Source organism: Pleurodeles waltl, chromosome 4_2, assembly GCF_031143425.1.
Source record: "Pleurodeles waltl isolate 20211129_DDA chromosome 4_2, aPleWal1.hap1.20221129, whole genome shotgun sequence".
In the NCBI taxonomy this organism is placed as follows: domain Eukaryota; kingdom Metazoa; phylum Chordata; class Amphibia; order Caudata; family Salamandridae; genus Pleurodeles; species Pleurodeles waltl.
In genome coordinates, this window is record NC_090443.1 from 549,129,395 (window position 1) to 549,156,473 (window position 27,079).

Genomic DNA, 27,079 nt, shown 5'->3' on the forward strand with positions numbered 1-27,079 from the left:
CATCCTGTGTTTGTGGTTGTCTGGATGAAATCCACAAGGGAGCTGTCAACCAGCCCAGCCCAGTCATGGACTGGAGACAGGCTGTAAGGCACAGAAGGATCTTAAGTGCAGAGAAATGCTCACTTTCTAAAAGTTGCATTTCTAAAATAGTAATATCAAATCCAACCTCACCAGTCAGCAGGATTTTGTATTACTATTCTGGCCATACTAAATATGACCTGTTTACCCCTTTCTAATCAGAATCTACCACTCAAACAGTTTATGAGGGTAGCCCTAACGTTAGCCTATGAAAGGAGCAGGCCTCACAGCAGTGGAAAACAAATTAACGAGTTTTCCACTACCAGGACATATAAAACACACAGATATATGTCCTGCCTTTTACCTACATAGCACCCTGCACTCTGGGTTACCTAGGGCCTACCTTAGGGGTGACTTATATGTAGAAAAAGGGGAGTTTCAGGCTTGGCAAGTACTTTTAAATGCCAAGTCGAAGTGGCAGTGAAACTACAAACACAGGCCTTGCAATGGCAGGCCTGAGACATGGTTAAGGGCTACTTAGGTGGGTGACACAATCAGTGCTGCAGGCCCACTAGTAGCATTTAATCTACAGGCCCTGGGCACATGTAGAGCACTTAACTAAGGACTTACAAGTAAATTAAATATGCCAATTGGGTATGCACCAATGTCACCATGTTTTAAGGAAGATAGCATATGCACTTTAGCACTGGATAGCAGTGGAAAAGTGCGCAGAGTCCTAAAACCGGCAAAAACATTGTCAAAAATGGAGGGAGGCAGGAAAAACGTTAGAGGTGACGACCCTAAGGCTGCCAGGTCTAACAACTGGGAATATGCCCCTACGCTTATTATTTTGTTTACTCTCTTTCCCTCATTTATATTTTCCTTTATCTTCTTTACACTAAAAATTTCTAAATATATACGCTACTGTGTTTATTGTAAATTACTTACATAAATTCAAAAATAATAATACAAGAATTTCTTGCACTGTTGTGTGTACCCTCGTGGGTCTCTAAAGAATCAATGTCCATTCACCTAGACAGTCTATTCTTGGCAAGAAAAAAGGATTGATGTTAGGCCTCTCTGCTGGGTAAAACATTTGTTATGATGTATTAAAGATGAAATTGAGAATATTACTTTGTTCCAAATTAAGGGACATGAAGTGCAAGTATGAGGGCTGACATGAACTTGATAGCCACTGAAAGGCTATCCTGGGTTCCGTATTTTCAGGAATAAGATATAACTAGAAAATAAAAAAAGGTACCAACATTCTTCAGAACTCCAACCTTAACATAAATCTTGTTTTCTCAGATGAGATACTAAGGACAGCTGAGGACCTGAATAGCTGAATAAGGGGTGCGTAAGAGGACTGGAAAAGAGCGCTGCCCATCTTGAGTTTGGGGATCAAAAATTAACTGCAACAACAGGTTTATTTTGCATATATATGTAGCTTATGGCTATTTCCAATTAGACTGCCCCAGAGAAGAAGGAAAGGGAAACTTGGGAACTTGGAAGTATGTGCTGTGTGTAATTCTGTTTTAACTGTTGACCTAAGACAGAGAGGACTTGCAGGGGCTCTGAAAGTGCACTCAACCTGTGAATGAAGCAGAGACACCGGCAGTCTGGCAATCAAGTTATGTGATTCACTCCAGCACACCTTACTGATAGAGGGAAACGTTTTACTTGGGGAGGCAGTATTGAGAAGAAGAGAAAATGACTCCCCTCAGAAATTCACAATAACTCAGATCAGAAGCACCATTGACATATGAATGGGAGGGTTTGTGGTCCTACTAAACTGTAACTGGCCCCCCTACCAAGGATCTAGGAGTTTGCTGTTGGTGCCAAAGTCACCTGTGCACCAGTCTCGGTTTATGTGAACAGAAGGTCCTGTAATCAGTAGCTTTTAATGTTTTTTGCTAAAGGGATGTAGGAGGAATTATATGTGCCCTACGCATTTAAGGATCTTAGGCCCAGATGTACAAAATTTCTATTTGTGAGAAGCGGTCGCAGACTGCGCACCACCTTTTTGCCAACGCAAAGGAATTTTAGTAACAAATCACAGAGACGAAGGCACACTGGGGTCTGCAGACTACCACGTCTGTGATTGAAATTAAATAAAGTAAACTTTTTTTTAAAATGTAGACAAAGTTTTGAATAAAAGAAAAAGGATTCCATTAAAAAAGTAACTTTTAAAAAAAAGTTTGTTTGAGAGCTTGCATTGGTCCCCTTGACCATGCCTGCACCCCAAAAATATTTGTTTACATTTAAAAGGGGACCTTTCTCTTTTGCAAATGTTACAACCTGTAGGAAAGTACCCTCTTTCTTGGTATGGTTACCCTCATTTTCTGCCTGTTGTCAGTGTGTTTGACTGTGTTCACTGGGATCTTGCTAACCAGGACCCCGGTGATTATGCTCTCTCCCTTTAAACTTTGTTACTTGAACAACATACACCCCACATTTGGCATACTGGTGCCCCCATGTAAGTCCCTAGTATATGGTACCCAGGACATTGGGGTACCAGGTGAACCCCATTGGCTGCAGCATGTATTATGCCACCCATGTGGAGCCAATGCCAAGTGTAGCTGCAGGCCTGCCACTGGAGCCTGCGTGAAAGGGTGCATGCACCCTTTTCTCTACAGGTCACTGCACAGGTCACTGTAAGTCACCCCTATGGTAGGCCCTCCTACCCCAGAGGGCAGGGTGTAAGTAACTGTTTGTGTGTGGGCACTCCTGCATGAGTAGAGGTTCCCCCATGGACTCCAGCTCCATTTTCATGGACTTCGTGAGTGCGGGGACGTCATTTTATGCGTGTACTAGACATAGGTCACTACCTATGTCCAGCTACATAATGATAACTCTGTACCTGGGCATGTTTGGTATCAAACATGTCAGAATTATACCCTAATACTGTTGCTAGTATTAGAAGAATGATTCCATGCACTCTTGGAGCTCCTTAGTGGGCCATCAGCATTGCTCCTACCAGCCTTCTGGGGTTTCCCGGGCAGCCCAAGCTGCTGCCACCCCTCAGACAGGTTTCTACCCTCCTGCTGCTTGATCAGCTCAAGCCCAGGAAGGCAGAACACATGATTTCCTTCGGGAGAGGGGGGTAACACCCTCTCCCTGGGGAAATAGGGGTTACATGGCTTGGGAGGGGTAGCCTCCCCAAGCCACTGATATGCTTTAAAGGGCACATTTGGTGCCCTCCATGCCTAAAACAGTCTACACCGTTTCAGGTACCCCAAGTCCCTGCTATGGTGCAAAACTTGACAATGGAAAGGGGAGTGACCACTCCCCTGTCCATCACCACCCCAAGGGTGGTGCCCAGAGCTCTTCCAGAGGGCCCCTTGATTCAGCCATCTTGAAACCAAGGTGGGCAGAGGCATCTGGGATCATCTGAGTGGCCAGGTCAGGCAGGTGATATCAGAGCCCCCTCCTGATAGGTGGTCACTTGGCTTGGTGACCAATCCCCATTTGAGGGCTACTTAGGGTATTCCTCTAGGGTGGGCCTCAGATTCGGCCTGCAAGATTCCAGCAGGACTCCTCTGCAACCTGTGCTTTGACTTCTAGCCACTGGAACTGCGACTGGACCGTCCAGGAACCGACAATCTGCATCTACGACGAAGACTCCGCTTGCAACATTGTTTCCACAGCTCCTTCCAACTTCTGCAACATTTCCAAAGCTGTGCATCCTCTGAGGGCGGCAAGTCTTCACCCTTCACAAGAAGGAATAAGGAATTTCTCTTGGAGTGGAGGAGTCACTCCCCTGCATCCGTAGGCACCAACTGCAACAACGACCTGCTGCGTGGATGTGGATGTCGGCATCTACCCATCTGTGTGATTCAACATTTTAGCCATGTTGTCAATAAGGACCCTCTCCATAGCTCACACACCAATATGGGTCAATTCATAGCTGGACGGACCCATCAGCTCCCAGTGTGGGTACTTGTAGTGGTGTGGGGTACTACTAGCCACTTCCCTCCTTCTTTGACTACTAGCGTACAAACCAGGACTAAGCTCATGTGTTTTTAAACAGGATCAGGATTAAGCACATTTGTTTTAGGCTACTGAACCCAGTCCTTTCTTTATGTTTGCTTCAAAGCACACCTGCTTTCGTGCATGTAACTGCAGACAGAAAAACATTTGTCTGTGTGTCGCTCTTTAGTGATTTACATATGTCCCAGGACCAAGGCAGACAGAATCATCTGTATAGGTGATTGGTTTGCAGGTCTGCTCTGCAAACATCCATACATTGTTGGATTAATGCCTTTGTGGCCATAACTGGCACTGAAGCATGAGATGTTGCGGCTGAGCAGTGGGAAACTACTGAAGAGGCAAGTGTCCTACGTCAGTCTCACACACTAACCTTTCAACCCCAGGAGTGGTGATGATGAACCTCAAGGGAAAGGGGTCTTCGTACCAGCATGGCTCAAAGGAATCTTCAGGCTACTGGTGCAGAGAAACGTGAAGACTGTCTTATTAAAAACAAAATCAACTACTGGTGCTACATATGAGCTAGTGCTTGCTTACAAAAATTAAAAAGAGGATGTCACATTTGGGCTCCTAGCAAGAAACAGTATCTCAGCAAAGTTCTCTGCACCCCCAGCCTGCCTTTTCAAAGCCAGAGACAAACTTCAGATACACAGAGCAACAAGGTGCACCATGAACCAGATGATAAATTTAATTAATGATGAGTTTCCCACTGCAGCTCCCAAAGAAACCATTTACAATGAGCTTGCTTTAGACGAAATGCAAGCTTATGCAATAAAAATGTTATCTGCTTGTTTTAGCTGCCCTAGCGGCAGAGTCTGTTAACAGACTGAAAATGCATTGTCTTCAGGGAGCTTTAAAGCCAAGGGGTGCCTCAAGATCACCCAGATTTAACTTGACACATGTGCCTCAACACACCCTGCTTTGCACGTGCACCGCTGCAAGTCTGTTAACAAGTGCTATTCCATTAGTAGACCTGTATAAATAGGGTTTTAAAGTGACCCTAGTGTGTCCACAAGGAAACAATTCCATTCCTACAGGAAGCCCTATTACAGGTGATTTAGAAAAGGCCACAAGAATACACTTTGGTCTATTACCAGACATCTCAACTCGTCAATGAAACCCCATAACATGTGTAAGAGGCGTGCAGCGTGATGGGATATACATGTTTAATACACTTGCCTTTTTTGCAATGGACCTGTAGGTCGGATGTTCTAGGGCACAAAAGATACTTTTTAAAATGGCAAACAAAGTGGGCTCAGGACATGTTCCTTTAGATACAGGAAACTACATGATAAAGAAATATGCCTCTCATATCTTAACTGTTAGACTCACAATGGCGGGGTCCGTTCTGTGGCTGCTCCGGTCTGTTCTGTTCCTTCCTCAGGCCTCCTTGGACAGATCAATTCCACGGGGCGGTTGGATTCTGTGTAGCCCGTCATCAGTGAGACGGTAATGCTAGTAGAGTTGAGAGTGCCGCCATTGGAACGAAGATGCACTGTAAAGGAAAACCCTTAATGAACATCACGCAATTCAAAAGGGTCCAACTCAATTTTCCAGCAGACACAATTTACAAAAAATGATTTCAGGAAGAATATGGAAGAAAAGAGGTTGTGAGCACTTCATACAATGCACTCATCCCTAAGTGGCATCCCATTCTGAACTGGTTCGATTTCAGGGATTATAGACATTTCCTGGCATACGTAGAGAAAGGGACGGCTTGATTCCAGAACTATAATATCTTAAACAATGGAAAAACAAAGAGAGTGAGTATATTTAAAACATCCAAAGTGGGACCACTGCGCTTGGGGCACATCAGATTCCACTAGAGGCAGTAGTGTTAGTTTCTGTAAATGTTGCAAGCTTGTTGCCCTGGGCTGCCTACAGTCCACTTCACCGAGCCAGGTTTCACCAGCCCAGGGCATTCAAAGCAGATGAGCCTTTTAACAAAGAGGGTGAATTTTGATCAATGGCTCCTGCTCGCTTTATGCTGAAACTGTAGACCGACCGTGCCAGGGTTTTCAGAGCTGCTCTGGGCCACTGTGACATTGTTATGGATCGGAACCTCGACTATGGAAAAGGCCTCAATGCCACTATGTACCATATATGGAAAACAAGCCCCTAGAGAGAACAAATAGTGTTAATGTATTTTTTCAGGTAGCTTGTTGTACTGTGAAGGCAGTGCTGATAAGAGTTCTGGACCGGATGGCCTAGAAGATGTAAACAAGGAGCTAGTGTCATGGTTATGGACAATCCCTTTGAAACATAACATTTGAGGGTATGTCAAACGAATAGAAGGGCCCGAGCCTCACTATGTCCTCCCAAACATAAACAAAGCCATCAAGTTAATAGCTGCAATGCCCAATCATGCAACTGGAGAATAATGTTCCGGCAACACATCACGGTCACATGTAACTGAACAACACATAAGCATGTGTTGTCACTTGCTACAATGTGCTCTAGGAGAACTTGTAAGCGCAGCTTGGAAATGTTGAAAGATCGGATGGAAAGTATTCAGCATTTTTATAAAGAAGGACCTGAATTGGACTTCGGCAGAAGGGTTACTCCGTCACAACGATGACAGATATCCAGTCCGACGAAATATAAATCCCAATATCTTCTATGGGATTTATATTTCGGAGGATGGGATATCCGTCAATGATGTGGAGGAATAACCCGGCTGACAAAATCTAAATCAGGCTCTAAGTCTCTGCAAGACAAAGCACAGCACCGCATTACATACCTCCTTCAACGCCGAGTTCTACTGGCAGGCTGTCTGTCCGGCCGTCGTTCACTTGCACCATCTCCTGCCGCTGGCGCTGTCCTATAATGGCATCACCTGCCATGTCCAACTTGGCTCCTCTGATTGCATTTCTCTTATCCACTTGGTATTCCAGGCTGCTGTGCCCTTTCAGAGGTTCATTCTGTTGAAAGTGCTCCATTCTAGTGTTGTTGCAGTTGTTGGTGGAAAGGGCTCCAAGCTTGGTCTTTTGCGATTTTGTGGATCTGGGGTTCCTGCTCACATGTATCTGCCCTTCAGAGTTAGATGCAGACTGCAGAATAATTTTCTTATGACTTGCTGGCCCATAACCTGGTTGATTGTTCTTCTGGTCATCACATTCTCCTCCAGATATTTGATGCTGAGTCCTTGGTCCCTTTAATACTGGAATACAGTTGGGCTGAAGGTATGACGACCTCTCACGTACAGGTGCTAGGGTGGTCTGTCTAAGTTTTTGCTTCTCATCCAATGACTTAAATTCTGGTTGGATGATTTGTGGCCTCCCACATTGAGAGGCAGGGGTTGGTTTGTTTTTTTGTTCTTCTAATGCTTTAATAGGCGCACTCTGAATAGTATTGAGACAATCAGACATGCAGGGGTTAGGCATGCTACTTTCACTCTTAGACAGATGTGAAGAAACATCATGAACATGCTCCACAATCTCTGCCTCTTTCATAGCAGGATGAAGGCAACTCATCTGTGCCTCTAATGTTAACAAATTAGTGGGTGTTCGCCTATTTTTCCCTTTAGAAATTGGCTCGGAGAGATACTCTGGAATTAGAGAGAAATCAGATTGCTTCAGGCCTGGCTCTGTTGGCCCACTTGTGTGGCTTTCTAGTCTGTAGTTGCCTCCAATTACAGCCTTTTGGGATGGCACAGAAGAAGGGACTTTCCCTGTTGGGGGAACTGGTATGTGAACCTTCTTTTTGCAATGAGGACTCAATGGTTTCTGTATATTCTGAGATACTGTTCTCATTCGAGTGCTGTGGATCTTGCCAGGTAGTATGCAGTTCTCCATCAGCTCTTGCGTATCCAATGAGTCAGCAGTGGACTTTGATGGTAATAATGTTGGTTCTTCGCCTGAGATCAAAGAACAAATGTTCCCCTCTCCGAGCCTTTGGTGTTCTTGGTCACTGGAAATGGGAAGTTGAAAAGAAAGATCCTCAGTGGCTTCTACCTCCCGCCTACCCACTATGCCCACAACCCGCTTAGCTCCTAAACAAGGCTCTCTGATGGTGACAGTTTTTTTTTTATTAACTATTTCTACATCTTCTACAATTGCCTCATCACCCCTTGTTGCAGATTGTTCATCCTGGCCTCCTTTGGCATCGCAAACCTTAGAAGGTTGTTCGTTTGTCTCTAAGGCAACAAGTGAGCTACCAAGTAATGCACACCTATCCGTAGGGCTATCCGCTCTGCGCCAACCTCTGATGCGAAGACTGCTCATTGCACCTGCCTCTTCACTATCCGTCCGGCCACTGTCAGATGTGTCAGTAGTGTCCAAGGCAGAGTCTGCATCATCAATGTAAGAGGCTTCTCCAATGTAAGTTTCACGGATCCTCTCTGTGTGTATTCGCTGTCGGGATGGGAGTATCCAGAGTGGAACCCCACGGGAAGTTGAGGGTTGTGCTGCAGAATCCAGGTGGAGTGGCTTGCACTGCCCAGCATTATTGCTGGAGACCAAGTGTTCGTCTTTTGTACGATTCTCTATGGGTTTGTTTCCTGTTAAGGTGAGCCCTGTGCTGGATGACGGATTGACTGAGCTGGAAAAGCCACAGGACGTGCACTTCCCTTTGTCAGTTATGGTGATGGGGGAAGCATCGGAAGGAGTTTTTTGCACTACCCCACATCCTCTGTGCCCCATGGCCTGCACACAATTCTGACGTTTGCAGGCCTTACTTATTCTGTCCCCTCTATGGAGTCCTTCACCCTTGATATAATCGGAAAGGTCTGGCTTTGACACCAACGGGCTGTGTCCAAGAGAGAGGATGACAGAGTCCAGGACCCGCTTTTGACGCTGCTGCAGTCTCTCCTGGTAACGGGCCTCCGCATCCCGTGCAGACTCGTCCTCAAAGCGAACGCGGGAGGGTGAGTGTCCCCGATGACGCCGTCGACGCTGACTGGTGCTAGAGTCGCCACTAGAAGAGTCACTCAGGCTACCACTAGGGGGTGCAGATCCATCTGTAAGTGTGCAACTTTGCTGTTTAGTCTGGTCAAGGCTGTGGTCCCTAGTAGAGAAAAGGGGGTAGGTGAAACAAAAGTAATACAACAAAAATATGATAAATGTAAAATTTTGGGAATTAGACAAGAACATGCTAAAGTGAATATAGGACTCAACCAGGTTCACTTGTTCTGTAGCTGATGTTCAAATAGTTAATTCTAGTAAAGACTGGGTGTATATATTACAACAACACGTCGGCATCCACATAAACCATAGTTCAGGCAGCTTATCTGGGACCTATTCTAGTTTTACATGATTGATTCCTTTGCCACCTTATCCAAACATGTGAAAGGTTACAAGCCGTTGAAGAAAAACACTGCTTAACTGTAACAGTAGTTCTGCAGGCTTGGAATCTACTTAGGAGCAAATCTAAAAATCCTTTTATTTAGTGGCTGGGTCTTAAAACTGCCTGCATTTTGTGTTGCTCAAAAGTTAACAGTGGGTGTTTGGCAAAGGACTTGTTTTGAACATCTCACTATGCCATCGTTCTAAAGCCATCAACTTCAAACCAACTTCAGACTGTTGTGTTTTTTGCTTTGTCGTATACCTGCCTACTGAAATGCTGAGAGATGCGTGTAATCCAATTTACTACACTCTGACTTCAAAGGGAAATAGGTTTGGTTGCAGGTGAACCTTTAACAGAAATCAAGCACAAAATCAACTGTTAGATGTAAGGAATATTTCCCTTTTGCAAAATAAAACTGTTACAGATTTTTCAGCAGCGCCGAATACGTAAACATATCAGATTGGGGTGGTATCACATCTATCTGGTAATATTTTCTGTTGCACAAATAATTTGTACAGAGCCTATATACCCATAAAGAAGTGTTGTGTCAAAATGTGTGATAAACTTAATTTAGCAGCCTCAAGAAATCCTCCAAGTGGATGTTCCCCACGTTAAGGTATGAACATCAAATGTTTACTTGCTTGCTTATAGAACTAGTGACCTACCATTTCCCCACTTTACACTCTTGCATTAAGGAAATACCTTTAAAAAGGCCATATGTTATTGTTTACTTTTCCTAAACTGTTTGAATTTGTCATTACAGTACTTGTCTGCACTATCGATTAATATGCCAGCGGTGTGTCTTTATATCAGTGGCGGCTGGTGAGGGTTGTCATTGGTGGGGCTGGGCTTGGTCCGAGGGGTGGGGGAAGAGAGGGCAGTGTGGCACAGCATTTTTTTGGGAGCTTAGTCGCCATTTCCTGTGCAAATCCAATTGAACAAAAATGAGGTAAAAAGCTGCATTTTCCAGCTCCATTTTTTAATATAAATTGGAACAAAAAGGGATAGGTTTCGTAAGCCTGGCTAGTTAGGAAAGCCTGATTTCCTTCTTTATAGATGTGTGCAGCTGTCAAGAGAAGAAATGTTTTAAAATAATACCGAATTTCAACAGAAAATGCACAGTCCTTTTGAAGAATGCACTTTCCCATAATATGCCATTGCTCACAGGGCTCCCATCATTTCACATGCCTCTGCCCTCTGCCTGTACGCATAGTAATAAATCATGCCAGATGCCAAGGGTTATGCACGGACTGGCATATGTTCGTGAGTGGGGCAGACAGTGCAAAGTATGTTAAGTGGCTCAAGTCATATTTTATATTCATACTCAACTCCTGAGGCAAAATGCTCCCCTGGCCCCAAGGCCTGCTGCTGCAGTACACCACCACGTACAATGGCCCAATTACAGCTACGCGAGTGAACCCTGGGCCCGGCAGCTATTAATTTCTTTTTTATGGCCCTTACCTGGTGAACTGCCAAATGCTGGCCTGACTCCTTTACATATGTCAATGCGGCACTGCAGTAAATCATGGATCTATCGGAACAGACACACAGCATGCACTGTTACTAAAATGGCGTCACGTACTCAAGCCTGGAAGCACTGGCAGTCTCAGACACCACTCAAGTCGAGTGTGTGCAGACTCGATTTCATGGCTTCCCACCTGCCACACCCTTTCCCAACTTGTCACAGGGTGGGGTCCCACCCTCACCCTGTATCAAGTTAGGAAAGGGTGGGGTGACATTACTCTCCACTCTCTGATTGACGTGGAGGATAAGCCCTACATGGCTTGCATTAAAAACGCCCAGGGCTAACTTTACCTCTACGTCATCAGTGGGTGGAGACTGGGCCTCGATGCTGGGTCTTTGCCGAGCTGATGACATCACAGCCCTCAGGGCTGTGAGACTGTCAGCCCAGCAAATACTTAGACTGTGGGCCCGCTGGGAGAGCAGTTAAAGTGTCAGTCACGTGTCTGCATTGTTATTAAGCACAGGAACTACAACACTGGTGTCGGCGAGTGGGGCAGACAGTGCTCCCCGTTCTTTAAAGTTACAAGAGGGTTTTTTAAAAATTAAAAACATTTAACATTGGAATGATTGCTTTCTTTTAATTGTGAATATAAAGGGGGGAGGAGCCCCGACACCCGTGCACAGAAACCGCCACTGCTTTACATAAAGTGGACAAGTTAACAGATGAGTTCAAATGAAATTGAGAAATTCCTTAGGCAAAGACTGGGGATGCTTTCACAGAACCACCCTATATTATGCACCTGCAAAAAAGGTACATCTATTGAAAATTATTTGTAAATCACCTACTGTAGTGTAAATTAAGAAGGAAACAGTCATTAGAAGCCTCTGGGTTTCAGATTTAAGCACAATAGTGGCTTGCGGATCTTCTTGCCATCCATAGCAGCTCAATGGATCTATGTCACAACACATCTTACCGGAATCTCCCAAATTCAGAGCCACAACCGCAGAAGAAGAGTCCTTTTCATACACTGCCTCTTTACTAGGTTCTCTCTGACCCCTGATTTCAGAACTCCGACCCTATTCGGCAGTTTCATGAAACAAATGAAGACCCACCTATTCAGAAAATATTTATATTAGCTTCCTAAAACGGATTTACGACCAAAGAACAAATGATACATACTCCTACGATTTAACACCAGTTTTTAATTGTTGGTTAATGAACCAGCCTTTTCTCTTTTGACCAAACACTGATCCCACTTAATTCTGGCTTCTAGAAATGAGAAGGATTCCCTTCTAATGTAACTACTGTAAATTTGCATGAACTCGTTTATCTGCTTACTAGAATCACAGACAGGTGCATGACATGGCAGTTAGACAATTCCCCCCTCACCCCCGCACCAATCTTGAGTAATCCCTGTTCTATTTTGACATTACTTCAATGCAACAACCTCATACTGATTATGTGCAGGTGCGCTATATAAAGAAAATTAATACAATAAATAAATACTGTTCATATGCACAGAACACAATATTTAGGTACCCAATTTGGCACTGCCACCCCGTAGTTAGAGCTATTAAAGCTTTCTTGACAGGACTTCTAAATATTTAAGCCTGCTCATGATTTTGTATGTGTCTTGCGAATGCCACATTAATGGAGATAAAGGCTAACAACTCATTAATCAAGCATCATAAATATTGAAGTATATGTTTAATGGCTACTAATGAACAAATCTGTTCCAGTTATTTTTTGTAACATGCGTTTGTTGTCCACTTTCTGGCTTTTGCCTAGATTGGTTTAACTACTTATACTTTAAGACTTACGGAAACTAATATTCTAACTTCAATGCCGTGGGGTCTAGGTGAGCAAGGAGATTCTGATGCCGTGAAAGGACTACTTTAAACAAAATATTAAAAGGGAAGGAGTGGCGTCACATTTGTAAGTGCACAAGGAAGCAGATAAATAGTGAGGAATGGGAATTATTATACTTTCCGCAAATGCAGTATGCACATGTTTTGCATCCCACCCCAACTAAACCATATCTCCTATGCATTAAAGAAGATGGAGAAATTATCTATGATTGTAAGAGGTTGTAGTCATCTAACCTGCATTATGATGATAATCCATCTGGAGGAATGGGTATGAAGGTGGACTTGTTCCTTTATGGTCAAGGAATAGCATGTCTTTGTGCACAATGTTAGAAACTGAGTCTGTGGTTGGCCGTGGCTTTTGAGTCTCTGGTTGGCCGTGGCTTGAACCCTGTCCAAGTAGGGACCCTCACTCTAGTCAAGGTAAGGGAGTCACACAGCTAAGATAACCCCTGTTCATCCCCTTTGTAGCTTGGTTCAAATAGTTAGGCTTACCTCAGAGGCAATATGTCATTGTAATTGTACTAGTATTTATATAGCTCTTGCGACCACTGACGAGGCATCGAAGCGCTGTTTGGCGAGTAGCACGCTACTTCAGAACCAAGGAGGAATTAGTGGTGGATTAGTATAGGGAAATATGAGTACAGTTTTAGTATTATTATAAGTTAATTTGAGCAGAGGATATGTGAGTTGTATAGTTGGATGTACTAGAGTAATGGAGGGATAGAGGAGGGGAGAATCCAGAAGTGTTAATAGGAAGTTTATAGTAACAGGATGAGGCTTGAGATGAGTAAAGGAGAGATGGAGGAGGAAAGAGTCCGTGGAAAGGGTTAGGGAGATCATAGTAGCAGGAGGGGTTTTGGATTAATCAAAGGTGAGAAAAATGAGGGAGAATTTATTAGTGTTGTTTGGGAGATCATGGTAGTAAACTGAGGTTTGGGTGAGCTAGATGTCGAAGAGGAGAGAAGAGCTTAGGCAGGGTTATTTTGGAGATGAAAGTATTAGAATGGGTTTGGGATGAGTCAGAGTGGGGATGGAGGATAGATTGATAGAGACATGACATATGGTGATGGGTAGACAAAGTAAAGCTTACAAGAGAGTAAATGTATATTATTTTTATTTATTTATAATCGTGTATATATATATATATATATATATATATATATATATATATATATATACAGATACCAAAATCTCCCAATTGGTTATCAGAGGGCAGTAAGGGCTTCTTTTGCTGCAAAAAATGCAAAGCATGTAGAATTGGATGCAATAAAAAAGCTGTAATAGATTATAGAGGCAGAGAAATTGAAATCAGAGCAAGAATCACATGTGAAACTTCTTTTTTGGTATATGTGTTGGAATGTCAATGTGGTCTGAGGTATGTAGGGAGTACTGTATGCCCTTTAAGAAAGCGTATTTTGGAACATATAAGGGCGGTTTGTAATGAGGATACCACATATGCAATGACCAAACATTTAAAAACTCACTCACAACTCGACTGGTTGTCCATGAAGTATTATGGTGTTGCAACAATACAAAAACATGAACGGGGTGGCGAAAGGGTTCAAAGATTAAGACGGTTGGAATCCAGATACATTATTAGGTTAAAGACTAAGATGCCATTTGGGATAAATTACGATGAGGATCTCTATTGTCATCTTTAAAACCTGGTTGTATAACATGGATTAATTCCCATTGTTAATGGAAAATTGAATGAGGTGTATTAATTGAAATAAGTGAAATGGTAATTGGGAAGTGAATCCCTACAGAGCAATGGGGAAAGAGAAATTATTTGGAATAAAAATTGTTAACAGTTATGGACATTGTTGACGGGGGATTGCAAGCAAAGTGTAAAGTGGTACAAAAAAATAGTCTGGAATGATGAATAGAATAGCTGTTGTTTATGTTCGGTCAATTTTGCTTTAATAGTATTGTTTATGTGCACTAAGTCTTTCTTTTTATTTATTTCTTAGTTTTGTTTGTATATGAAACACACGTTAGGGTGTTTGGCTTTAGAAGTAGCACACATGGTATATACTACATATCCCAGAATGCCACTTAAGGGCAAGGCTTAGAGGATTAGTATAAATAGTGCTTGTAATGGATTGGTTAATTACCGTGATCAAGACCGTGAGGGTCGAAACGCGTTGGTGTTAGTTTGTTTGGGGTCCTGTCATGAAATAAAAGTAACCTGCTGTAATCCTGTGAGTGCCGCAATTTTGACTCAATTGTCAAACTGGTGTGAAGATTATTGATGGGAATAGGTCCTTCAATATCCAGGCACCGACATGAGAAGAGCGCGCCTTTTTGGATCTGTATATATATATATATATATATGTACATATATATATATATATATATATGTATATATATTATATATACATATGTATTTCATCATTATTTGTATTTTTATTTTATTTATTTATTCATTATTATTATTTTTTTTACTTTACTTGTGTATAATTTGAATGTTATTTTATTTATTTGTATTAAATTTTCTTTAGTACAGTAGGACTAGAGTAATAAATAAATAGATATGGAAATACATAGTAATGGAATATGTGTTCAAGGAAAATAATAATGGGTATAAAAATATGAGAAGAAAAGTAGTATTGTATAAACACAGACTTTCAAGATTTGTAATATTTTAAGTTAATTAAATAAGTACTTTTCTAGCATTTACTTATCTTTCCTCAATTTTTGAATAGTGAAATGCTTATGATAATAAAACATTTGATCAGTGTGATATTAAAACGAGAGCAGGGATTCATAAGTATCTAATATAACAACTTATCTAGGAGCTATGCAATGACCTATGAACATGTTAAACATAGAATAACATACACATGTGTATGTATATACACACAGATACATACAAACACACATGCATACATGCACATATATATATATATATATACATACCGAACCGTGAGTAAATATACATCTGTTAAACAGGTTTAAAGAATATGTGTGTAATTTATTGTTATGACATAGTAGCAATACATATTTCGTAAAGAACTATACACATCTAGAATATACACATAATGAGATTAAAAATATTTATCAACACAGGCATATGCAGTCCATTGCAACTTGAATATGGTGGTTATGAAGGAAAGAGCCAACTCTTGAGTAGTCTTATGAAAACAAGATAGTTATCTGTGGATCTCATATTTGGGGGTAATGAATTCCATAGTTTGGCTGCTTGAACGGAGAAGGATGTACCACCTATAGTCTTATTCTTGTATGGTGGTGTTCTAAGGCAGGGTGCCAATCTTCAGAAGAGGTTTATTTGTTGAATGTATTTGGTTATTTTGTTTCTGATAAAAAGTGGTCCTGTTCCATGTAAAGCTTTGTGGGTGATACAAAGCAGCTTGAAGGTGGATCTTCTGGCAACGGGTAACCTGTGTAGTGCTGTCAAGGTAGGGAAGATGTGGGCTTCTGGCTTTACATGTAATGGTAGCCTTGCAGCGGAGTTCTGAATATGTTGTAGTTTTCTCACAATAGATAGAGATGATCCATGGTAGAGTCCACTGGCATAATCCAGTTTGGATAGTACAAGAGATAGTAGCCTGCACCCTGTGTGGAAATCCGAGGGTGGGGAAGATGCGTCGCAGAGTCTTCAAGATGATGAAGCTTGTTCGTGCTAATCTGTCCACTTGGGCATTCATTGTTAACTTAGGGTTCATGGTAATTCCAAGGTTTTTAACTTCCTCGGATAATTGAGGAAGTGGTGTGAGATCGTCAGGCCAGGCGCACAGTGGGTCATAATTTCTCCAGTCACCACATATTAGTATTTCTGTTTTGGAAGCATTTAGTATGAGATGGCTCCAAGATGAAAGGCTTAATGGTCACAATTTGTCCGTAATTTTAAATTTTCACCTGAGCCACATCCTGTATTTACACACACACACACACACACACACACACACACACACACACACACACACACAGAGTAACATAGTGAAGATACCACAAAAGTACTCCACACCAGTTTAGAAACACAGACAATATTTATCTCAGGAAAACAAGACCAAAATGACAAAAATCCACCATGCACAAGTAAAGATACAAATTTTCGAAGATTAAATGTAGCATAGCGCCTAGAAACACAATAGCTCCAACTGGGGCTTTCAAAGCGGCTTGGCGGAGTTGCTTCCAACAGTCTGGCACCACCCACAAGAGAGCAGGACCTGCCACTGAGTCATGTACACCCCGGTTACAGTGCCCTGGAAAATGGTGAGGAAACAAAGACATTGCACAGAGTTGGGGAGGTGAGGCGTCATTGGAGCTGGTGCGGCGTCGGTTCCTTATTGCCACTGGAGAGGTGAGGCATTGGTTCCTTACTGCTAGGCAGGGGAGGTGAGGTGTTGGTTCCTTACGGTTTCAGAGGAGGTGATGTGGCGTTGGTGGTGAGGTGTCAGTTCCTTATGATAAATCCAGCTTGTCAAGACGTGAGGCGTCGACTTGGAGGTACTGCAGTCACACCATGGGGCCACGGGTGCTGCGGCAGAGTTGGGTGCCACGGATGTTGGTGAAACAGTACTCTGGACTCACACTATGGCAGGACTTCAAAGGCACTGCAGCAGTGGCGGGCCTGCGTTGTAAGTCGGAGTTGTTGCACTCAGGAGGGACCACTGCTCCGGTGCAGGCAGGGGCACATGGTCAGAGAGCGGTGCCTGTACCAAAGTTGTTCAGAAAGTCGATACACTAGTTTCTTCCTTGTTGCACCAGAACTCACTCCAAAGGGCCCAGGAACTAGATTTGGCACCACTTGGCAAGTCAGGAATCTCAGCAAGTGTGCCCAGATGCTGGCAGGTGAAGTCTTGGATGTCCCTGAGACTTCGTAACAGGAGGCAAGCTCAGTCCAAGCCCTTGGAGAATCTTTGGAAGGGTGTAGAAAGCCAAGTCCAGTCCTTTCACTCCCAGGACAGAAGCAGCAAGCAGCAGACCAGCACAACATGGCAACAGGAAAAGAGGCAGTCCCTCCTACAGCATCCAGGTCTTCTTCCTGGCAAAATGTCCTCAGTCCAGAAGGATTGTAACTATGTGGTGTTAGAGATCCAGTACTTATACCCATTTCTGTGTTTGAAGTAAGCAAACTTCAAAGAGAAGTCTTTGTAGTGCACAAAACCCTGCCTTTCCCTGCTCTGCCCAGACACCCTCCAGGGGATGGGAGAGTGCTCTTTGTGAGGACAGGCACAGCCCTCTTCAGGTGCAAGTGTCAGCTCCTCCGACACCTCTATCTCAGGAAAACCCATCAACCTGGTGATGGGCCATCAGGTTATGCAAGGCATGCTTCAGCTCCCTTTGTCTGAACGTCTAGAGTGAATGCAAAAACAGCCCAACTGCCATCCTGACCCAGACATGTATTCAGCAGACAGGCAGAGGCACAGAATGGTTAAGCCAGAAAATACCCACTTTCTAAAAGTGGAACTTTCAAACTCAGTTTAAAAAGCAGCTTCACAGAAAGATGTATTTCTAAATTGTGAGTTCTGAGACCCCGAAATCCATAGCTCTATGTATTCTCAAAGGGAAATTATACTTAAAAGACATTTTAAGGCAATCCACAAGTTACCCTAAGGGAGAGATAGGCCTTTCAATAGTGAAAATTGAATTTAGCAGTATTGCACTATCATGACATGTAAAACACACCAGTACATATCCTACTTTTTAAATACACAGCACCTTCCCCATGGTGCTGCCTTGGGATTACTTTAGGGATGACTCACATGTAGTAGAAGAGAAAGTTTGGGACTGCCGAGTGGGTGCACTTGTCAGGTCGAAATGCCAGTTTAAAACTGCACACACACAGACACTGCAGTGGCAGGTCTGAGACATGTTAACAGGACTACTCATGTGGTTAGCAGAGTCAGTGCTCCAGGTCCACTAGTAGCATTTGACTTACAGGTCCTGGGCACAAACAGTCACCTTACTAGGGACTTACTAATAAATAAAATATAACAATCATGGATAAACTAATCACCAATACAATTTAGACGGGGAGCACTTGCACTTTAGCACTGGTAAAGTGCCCAGAGTCCTTAAGCCATCAAAACAGATCTGAAAAAATAGGAGGAAGAAGGCAAAACGTTTGGGGATAACCCTGTAAAACGGGCCATTTCCAACACACAGGGCAATCCATCTGGACAATGTTTATTTTTGAACCACCTTTCTTTGATTAGCACAGGTAAAGGCAATAAAAAGCTGGTCATCCACACGATGCTCCTTCATGCGCTGAATGTAAAAGCTAAGAGCTCTTCTAGGGCCCAGTTGGTTAAGTATCTCCTCTTCTTTGGAAGAATGTGGAAAATGCAGGGAAAGTGATCGGCTGTCCTTCATAAAAGGATAACAAGAAGGTAGCACAAGTTTCCTGCACCAATTTATCCAAGAAAAAGTGGTGTATGGAGGTTGCACTGACAGCACCTGCAACTCACTGACAGGGCACACAGAAGTCATTTAATGAGAAATGCTGTCCTGGTGGTCAATAATTGCATAGAAAAACAGTATAGCATATTAAAGGGTGTACATATTAAGAATGTAAGGACCAAATTAGGGCTCAACTGACCCTTAATCAAGGGCACAGATATATTTTTGAGACCCTTCAAAAAACAACTGCTGACTTGAATAACAAAGGTTGATCAGGCAAACGTAATACGCTCCGAAGGGCTGAGAGATAACCTTTAACAGTGGTCACTGCAAAGCCCGGTTGGGCCTGAGATAGAAGAAATAAAACATCTGACAGTTTGGCTTTCAGAATGTCAACTTGGTGATCTCTGCACCCACACACAAAGTTCTCTCAATGACTACAGTGAGCGGATTTGGTAAAAGATTGCTTAACCACAAGAATAACATCCACTGTTTTAGTGCATAAATGAAATCCACTCAGTTGGTGCTGCTCAATCTCTACGGATGGAGGTGAAGGTTGTGGAAATTCAGGTGCAGGACCCCCTGTTGCTGAAACAGGAGGGCCTCGCAAAAAGGAGCCAGATTATGGAGCAAATGCTGAGACTGAACAGAACAGGGTTCCACACTGTCCTGGGGCAATCTGGAGCTATCAGGATGATCTGAGCTTGGTCTGTCCTGAACTTCAGAACATGAGACAGGAGAGGCAAAAGTATGAAGGTTGCGTCCCTCTACAAATGGAATGTGTCTCCCCAGGGATCTCTTGGGTGAAACAGCAGTGCACAATAATCATGACACAGTGTGTTCTTGGCTGTGGTGAAATGATCCAACCCCAAGGCACTCCCACCAGATAAAAATGACTTGAACTCCCTCTGGATGAAGATGCCATTTGTGATTAGTCCACCCTGGCACTCAGCGAGCCTGCCAAATAGTTTCCCATCAGGGTCCACAGAATGGTCAGCTGTTTCAAGAAATGCAGTACCTTCTGGTACAAGATGCATGAGCACAGGATTATTGACCCCACACCGCTCTACTTAATGTACTGTCATACAGCAGTCAGATTGTCTGCTAAGATCTAACTGGCTTCCCGGTGATAGTTAGGTGGATGGAATTCAGAGCCAGCCAAATGGCATGAAGCTCCAGCAGGTTTATGTGGCGCATTTGCTCCATCAGTGACCATAAGACCCTGACCTTCACTTCTACCAGATGGTCACCACAACCTAAAGATGATGTATTCATCACTTCTGTGAGCACTGATTTGGAAGAGGGAGAACCATCTGCCACATATCAGACTGATGTACAACACCAACCACTGAACAACCTTGCTTGTCTCATCAAAACAAAGATACCACCTGAAAGCCTACCCCAGCGCTTAGCCTACTGCAGTTGTAGGTCCCATTGCAAGGTCCACATGCACCAACGAGTATGTGGGACCAGCAGGAACGACTAATCTTAAGATTTTTGCAAGCCGGCCAGACAGAAAACAAAAAAATTCTGCCCTCTATGAGTCATGCACGACATTGGGAGCAGAATCAAAGGGGCTTGTTACAAGGCAATGAGGGCTGCGAAGTAGCAGGCCCAGGCTGCTACATTTCTATTAGTAGATGCCGGATCGGTCTGAACTGACAAGCTTCCCAGTGCAGAGGTAGAGGCATGAGTTGGCAGCAGCATGGAGCCAAGCGCAGACTCAGTGGGGGTTACTTGGTGCCAGGCAGACCAGTCGGCATGAATCCAACTGAAGGCCCTTGCATCTCTGGGGGCCCGAATGTGCTCTAGAGAGAGCTGGCATTGCCCTGAAAAGTTGCAGCAAGACATCCCTAAAGGACTCTATTTGCTGTGATCTTGACAATGGCCCAGGGAGTATTGGGATCAATCTTGAACAGGCTCGGATTCGGACAATGGTAGCACATTTGGGTAACTGGAGTGCCAACTGCATCATTTCTCTTCAGAGTGTGAATGGAGAGATGGAGACGAGTTCCACTTGGACTTCTTGCACTTGTGTCACGAATTGTTCTTCGACTTCACACAAGACAGAGACCTGAAGTGGGATCAAAAGTGGGAACGGGAACTTGGAAGTGGGTCCACTGTTGGAGAGCAACCTACCTCGATTTTTGCATTTGATTGCCTTTAGGCGCATTAGGAGGCATTTGTCATATGACTCTGGATCATATCCAGACCCTAGATACTACTCTGAATTGCATCCAGACCCTTGAAACTAGAAGCAGGTATCAAGTGCATCTATGATTGATACCTGTTTCTCGCAGTCGCGACATGGCTAGCAACCTGTGATATTTGTAGAGGACTGTTCCCTAGCACACTGTCTATTCCGTAAATTTGGAGTAGGTGCAAACCAGTGAAGTTGGGAGGAGAACTCCGGGCGCAGAAAAGAATAAAGGTGAGGGGGCACCTATATACAGATCTATGCTGTCACTTCCAGAAGAAAAGCGAGGTCGCCATGGAGCACAGGGCGCCACCTGCCTGCACATGAGAGCTTTTGCTATGAAAAGTTTTAGTTCTAGCCTGAGGAATTCAAAAGGCAAAGAATCGGCAGTAAGAAGTATCCATAAATGTGTTTCTATAATATCCCATATCCATCTATGTGTGGGCAAATGATCTATGCGCGCGGCATATAATTGTGATGATCTTAGTGGGAGTATGTATGATCTGGTTTAGCTTATATATTTCATTACTTTGGGAAGATGGCACGATCAGGGTGATTGTGTTGTAAGTGTGGTGTTGAAAGTGACACACTATCACTGATTTGGCCTTTGGAACAGGGGTCACTGTAGAATCATTATGGGCGGTGTTGAGATAGCAAACTGAATTCACAACGCGCAAAGCGAGTAACTTGAGTGACGTGAGGTGGCAGGCTGCATTTATCTTAAACTGCTAACATTGACAAAGGCAGTATTACAGACTGGTTTTAGGTGTATATCAGTTGTTGTGTTATGTATCTGGAAGCCAGAACAGAAAATTCAGAGAGGAACCAAACGTCGGGTGGCAAACTAGGGAAATCGCAGACACGTAAATGATGTGTTCAAGTCATGCCATTAATTACATAGGCCACGCCCCTTTAGAGACCATCCACTCTGTTCTAGGTTCCCAGTCCGGCCCCCCGTCTGGTTCGCGTGGACCGAAGTGTGGCGCTGGCGCTTACCATGCAGCTGTCCCGGGGGCGGTGGCACCGGCCGGCGGCGGGGGCAGCAGGTGGTGGCTGGCACGCAGCGGGCTGGTCCGGGCCTTCATGCGCGCTCTCTGCAGCAGCTGCTTGGCCTGTTCATGGCGGGCGCTCAGGGCCAGTTCCGGCGGAGGCTCCGACGACCTACCGGGAGGAGGAGGGAGGGAAGAGATAAAAGCGCGGATTACAGGGGCTTTGGCAGTGACGACAGGTGCCTGTCCGCAGCGCGAGGGAGCAGGGGCACGGACGCTCTGCTCGGACAAGCCACACATGCTGCAGTCTGCGGGAAAGACCCGAGACGTGGGACACACGAGGAGCAGGAACACAAGACCGTGGCTCAACGAAGCTTCCTTTCCACACAGTGGCCCTCCCTCGTATTCTCCCTTTTCATTTTACCACCTTACATGTTCTCTCTTTAAATAGTTTTCTTCTATTGTCTCTTCTAGTTTCTCTGGATCTGTCTCTTTCTCCAGCGCTGTCTCCTCTTCCCTTTCTTTCTGACTCTATCGCTCTCTTTTACACCTTCCTATGTCATCTCGTTTCACCGTCTCTTATTTTTATGGGTGTCTCTCGTGCACGTGCGCTCTCTCCTCCTTCTCGCTCTTACTCTCTTTTCCCAAGACTATGTTCGCTTGTTTCATTATCTCTTTTCTTGGGTAGTCGCCTGCTTCTTTCTATTTCCTTGGGCTTTCCTTGTCCCTCCTACCTTTTTCCAGGACCTATTTTCTCCTTCTCTGTCCCTCGTATCTTTTTTAAGGAACGGCTCTGGTACTCGCTTATCTCTGTGTCTTTGGAATCTCTTATTTATTTCCCTAGAGTCACTTCGCTGAGTTGTATCTGTTTTTCTGGTTTCCTTTTCCCCCTTGTCTCGGTTTCCCTGTGTTTTTTTTTTTTTTTTTACAAAACCTTCCCTGCTCCCTCTCACCTCTCTGTTTGCATAGTTCCTTTCACCCTCTCTTTCTTTACTATTTAGATGGTCACACTTCTGTTTCCCTCACCCTTTCCTTTTCACTGACCCCTTTCCTTTCCCAATCCAGACCACACAATCATGAAACAAAACTATAAATGGCAAATTCACTGCTTCTTCAGTGCGTTGAAAATTATCACTGTTCGACTTCTGGGATACAAGTCTGTTATCTAGTATTATTAATTTTTTATTTTTTTTGTATTTAGACATTTTTCAAATGTTCCAGGGAGCGATGTAAATGGATGACTTTGATGCACTCTTTATACATTAGTTATAAATTCCACTTCCATCTATTTTTAAACACATTTAAGATTGACTTCAGTGTTAACAGTGATTTGAACTAGATATGCACAAAAAAAAATCTGAGATGGAGAGAAAACTGCCCATGTTTATTGGTCCAGATAGGCAGTTAGCAGCAAAGAGAGTTTTTTTTATTTAAAGTTCATTTTTTCTCTAAGCAACACCTGCGTCTTAGGATGCCTATTGTTAGGGCCACCTGAGATACCTGCTTCAAGAGATGGATTTTGAGAAGCCATCTCAAAAGCTACTGTAGGAAAGAAGGAAGGACAAAAGGACCAATGAGTGAAAAGAGAAGCGGAAGATGGCTGAAAGGATGGGTGAAAGGAGAGATGGGTGGATAAAATAATGGATGCACAGATGACAGGCTTGATAGAAGGACTCGTGGACAGGGATAGACAGAATGGTAATGGGTGGGTGAATAGTGAAAGACTGGATGTTTGGATTAAAGGTTGGATGATACAAGGGTGAAAACATAAACAGATGAGAAGCTGAAAGGGTAGATGGACGGACTTGTGTACAGATGGATGTAGTGGTTAATGAATGAAAGGAATGGTGAAAAGGTGTGAATAATCATAGCTGCCAAGGTTTCCAATTGCTATGTGTGACACTTTAATAATTTCAGTGTAATCATGAGTGACATTTCAACAACTATGACATTTTCTCGCAAACTAAATCAAGCGATGAATTTGAGAGAACCATAGAAATAATGTAATATATTGAGAATCCTATGCCTCCCGTTATACACCACCGCCACCTTGTGCCCTTTGATAAACACGACTCAGAGCTTACCTAGCTAAGTGAGAAACTGGAACAAGAAGGTTTTACCGCACTTCAGGACATGGTTCTTTTGAGTGACAATCTCAGGCATTGCGGTAATGTGGGAAAATTACCAGATATGCGTTATTCTAATGCGAGATGCGTGACACCTGGCAGGGCTGAATAATGGAAACATGAAAGGGCAGATAGATGTGTGGTTGGGAATTTGAGAGGCTGGACCTGTGCACGGATGGATAAAGTAGTGAAGGAAACCTTTCAAGAGAGAGTTGGGCTCACTTGCTCAGCTTCCTTAGGGCATTACTGGTTTGATGGAGTATTGGGGCTCTTTTAATTTCTGGCTGCTTTTTTGTTTCTACATTAGGTCTGGCTGGACACAGCTGCTGTCTTCGAGGCCTATTGCTATAAATTCTGTAAAATATACACAGAGTGGGGTTTGGCTCCACCCAGGGCAGTATCACTTTCTTACCTCCTGCTATTGGCTATTTGATGTATCAGTCTGCCTTGCACCGAGCGCACACATTGGAATGCACGAAAGACTATTTCACATCTGAAATGTACACTCAATCATCAGACAATTTTTCATATTCACTTCTTTCTCACTTGCATGCATCCTAAACAGAAAGAACCCCTTTCTTGCTCTAGTTTTTAACCCAGCATTGGCAAAGCCAACAGGGTGTAATGTGATAAACATCATTTGTGCATGCAGCGAATGTACATATAATTTGTGAATTCCCGTGTTTACATGCGTTGGCACATTAAAGCTAGCCCAGACCTGCTGGCTTTGCCACTGTTTGTCTACATTTTCTTTTATATCTATCGCTCTCCTTCTGCAGGGCTCCCTCCTCTCTCTCCCTCAGAACTCTTGCCACCACGACTTCTCTGCACATCCAGGCTCGGCGGGGGGAGGAGTCCAGGGGGGAACTGAAGAACGGTCTACAGCAGAAGGGCGGCTTATTAGTAAACATATGGAAGCACAAACGGCGTTTTCACTAAAGCCGCCGAGGGAAGGTCTAATGAATATTTCCTGAAAGGCTTAAAAAGATTAAGGGGCGTGGCGAGAACCGAAAGAGCCCCCTCCTTAGACACAGTTCTTCTGTGTGCCGTTTTCTGCATTTTACCCAGGAAAACACACTATATTTGCAGTCTGATAATTAAATGGCAAAAAATAAACCTTCACAACGAATAGAAGAAAGTCTGATGTGTCTGCCATCAACTCTGAAAGACTAGTAGCACCCACCATGTCCAACATAGTTCCGCCATCCTCTTCAAAATGCACATTTTCAGCCAGAACCATCGTGTTTTGTAGCGATATGAAGGTTTTCTAGTACATTTGGTGGAGAAAGCAGCTTACTTTTTGCTAATGTAAACATTTAGCTAACAATATATCGCTGTGGAGCTTTGAATTAGGACTTTCTTGCTTAGCTGTTTAGCGTATTATTTTTCTATAGCGATATCAGTCCATATTTTTATATATGTGTCAAAGTCACCGTTTAAAATCTTAAGAAAAGAAAACAAAAAATAACAGTGTGTATAGACATTAGAAGATAATCGGTGTGAAAAACCTGGGTTTATAATTTTCTCTTAAACGTGATGCAGGAGCTCTGGGGCAGTCAGTGATTACTGCATTCTATCCTTTGCAACTGGCGCCCCAGCGCCATTCAGATTGTTAGATTCCAGTTCAATATGTAAATTGCATTGCATTCTGCAACATATACTTCTGTAGGGGCAAAGAGATACTGAAACTTAAACAAGTGGACAAAGAGAGCAGAAGACACGGGGGCTGCAAGACACTACACGGATTCATGGATACACAGGGACAAGGATTCATGGACATGGGAAGAGTACATACCACCACGTGGTCATATCATATCAAGACACAGGAAAGGGTTACAAAGCAACTTGGTTGTGGAGACAATGGGACATGGAGGGAAGAGCCAGGTACACAATGGAAAAGGGAAACATGGGAAACGTGAGTAGACCTGGGACGAGTAGATACTTGTGCACAGAAACCCAGGGGCAGAGCAACACAGGAACTGGCAGACAGTGGGACTGGGGGAAACTGGCACAGGGAGAAAGTGTGAAGGGAAACATGGGGTACAGGAAGGGGAGGTACCAACACTGGGACAGAGAGAGAAAGATAAGGAATTAATGGAAAACAAGGAAAAGGAGACACTGGAGAACAGCGTCTCCGGGGCAGGAGCACACCGGGACTAGGGAACGGTCAGACTGGACTACATGGACACTGGACTAAGGATGCAGGGACCATGGAAAGAGGTAGCTGTTGATTCAGAGGATATTGCTAAGTCACTGGAAGGTACATATCAAAGGGACATCTTCAGCATGGTTCTAACAAACTAAAAGCAGATGAAAACTACTCAGTCTATAAATCTGAAATTATATGTAAACTATTTGTAAGCTATTTGTAAAGGCATATGGGTATACTGCGGAGCTCATGGCGATTTTCGGACTCCAAGCCTTTGATGTGCCTCATTCACAACAATTCCACCCATCATTCCATCTTTTCCAATTTTATATTGTTTTTTTAAGTGTCGTCGTCCGGCATCCGTGGGAATCGTCGATAAGGTAGGTTTAGTCGCAGGGTCCCAGGGGGACAAGTTAGAGCACAGGAACTTCCAAATATTCTAAGTGTAGGTATTCTTTTGTTGAAAGTTTTCAACCTTCCCGCAGATACAAGCATGCCCAGGTGTGAAGGATGGAGAGGTAGACAACAGTGAAGCAAAGGTTTTCACACTATGACGTGTAGGTGAAAAGGAGGGAGAACCAATGTAGAAAACAAGACCACCCCAAAATCCACAAATGTAGCTACCACAAGA

At 43.6% G+C, this 27,079-nt stretch overlaps 1 protein-coding gene across 2 annotated transcripts in view; it reads right to left on the reverse strand.

The window, feature by feature from the left end:
* The window catches only part of KIAA1614 (KIAA1614 ortholog), a 248,508-nt gene that overhangs the window by 51,030 nt on the left and 170,399 nt on the right, over positions 1–27,079 (reverse strand). For both annotated transcript variants that reach the window (XM_069232075.1, XM_069232076.1), the window contains exons 4-6: positions 22,181–22,345; positions 6,746–9,009; positions 5,338–5,500 (exon numbers count right to left, since the gene is read on the reverse strand). In XM_069232075.1, coding sequence (XP_069088176.1) covers positions 5,338–5,500; positions 6,746–9,009; positions 22,181–22,345 — 2,592 coding nt within the window. The remainder of the gene's footprint in view (positions 1–5,337; positions 5,501–6,745; positions 9,010–22,180; positions 22,346–27,079) is intronic.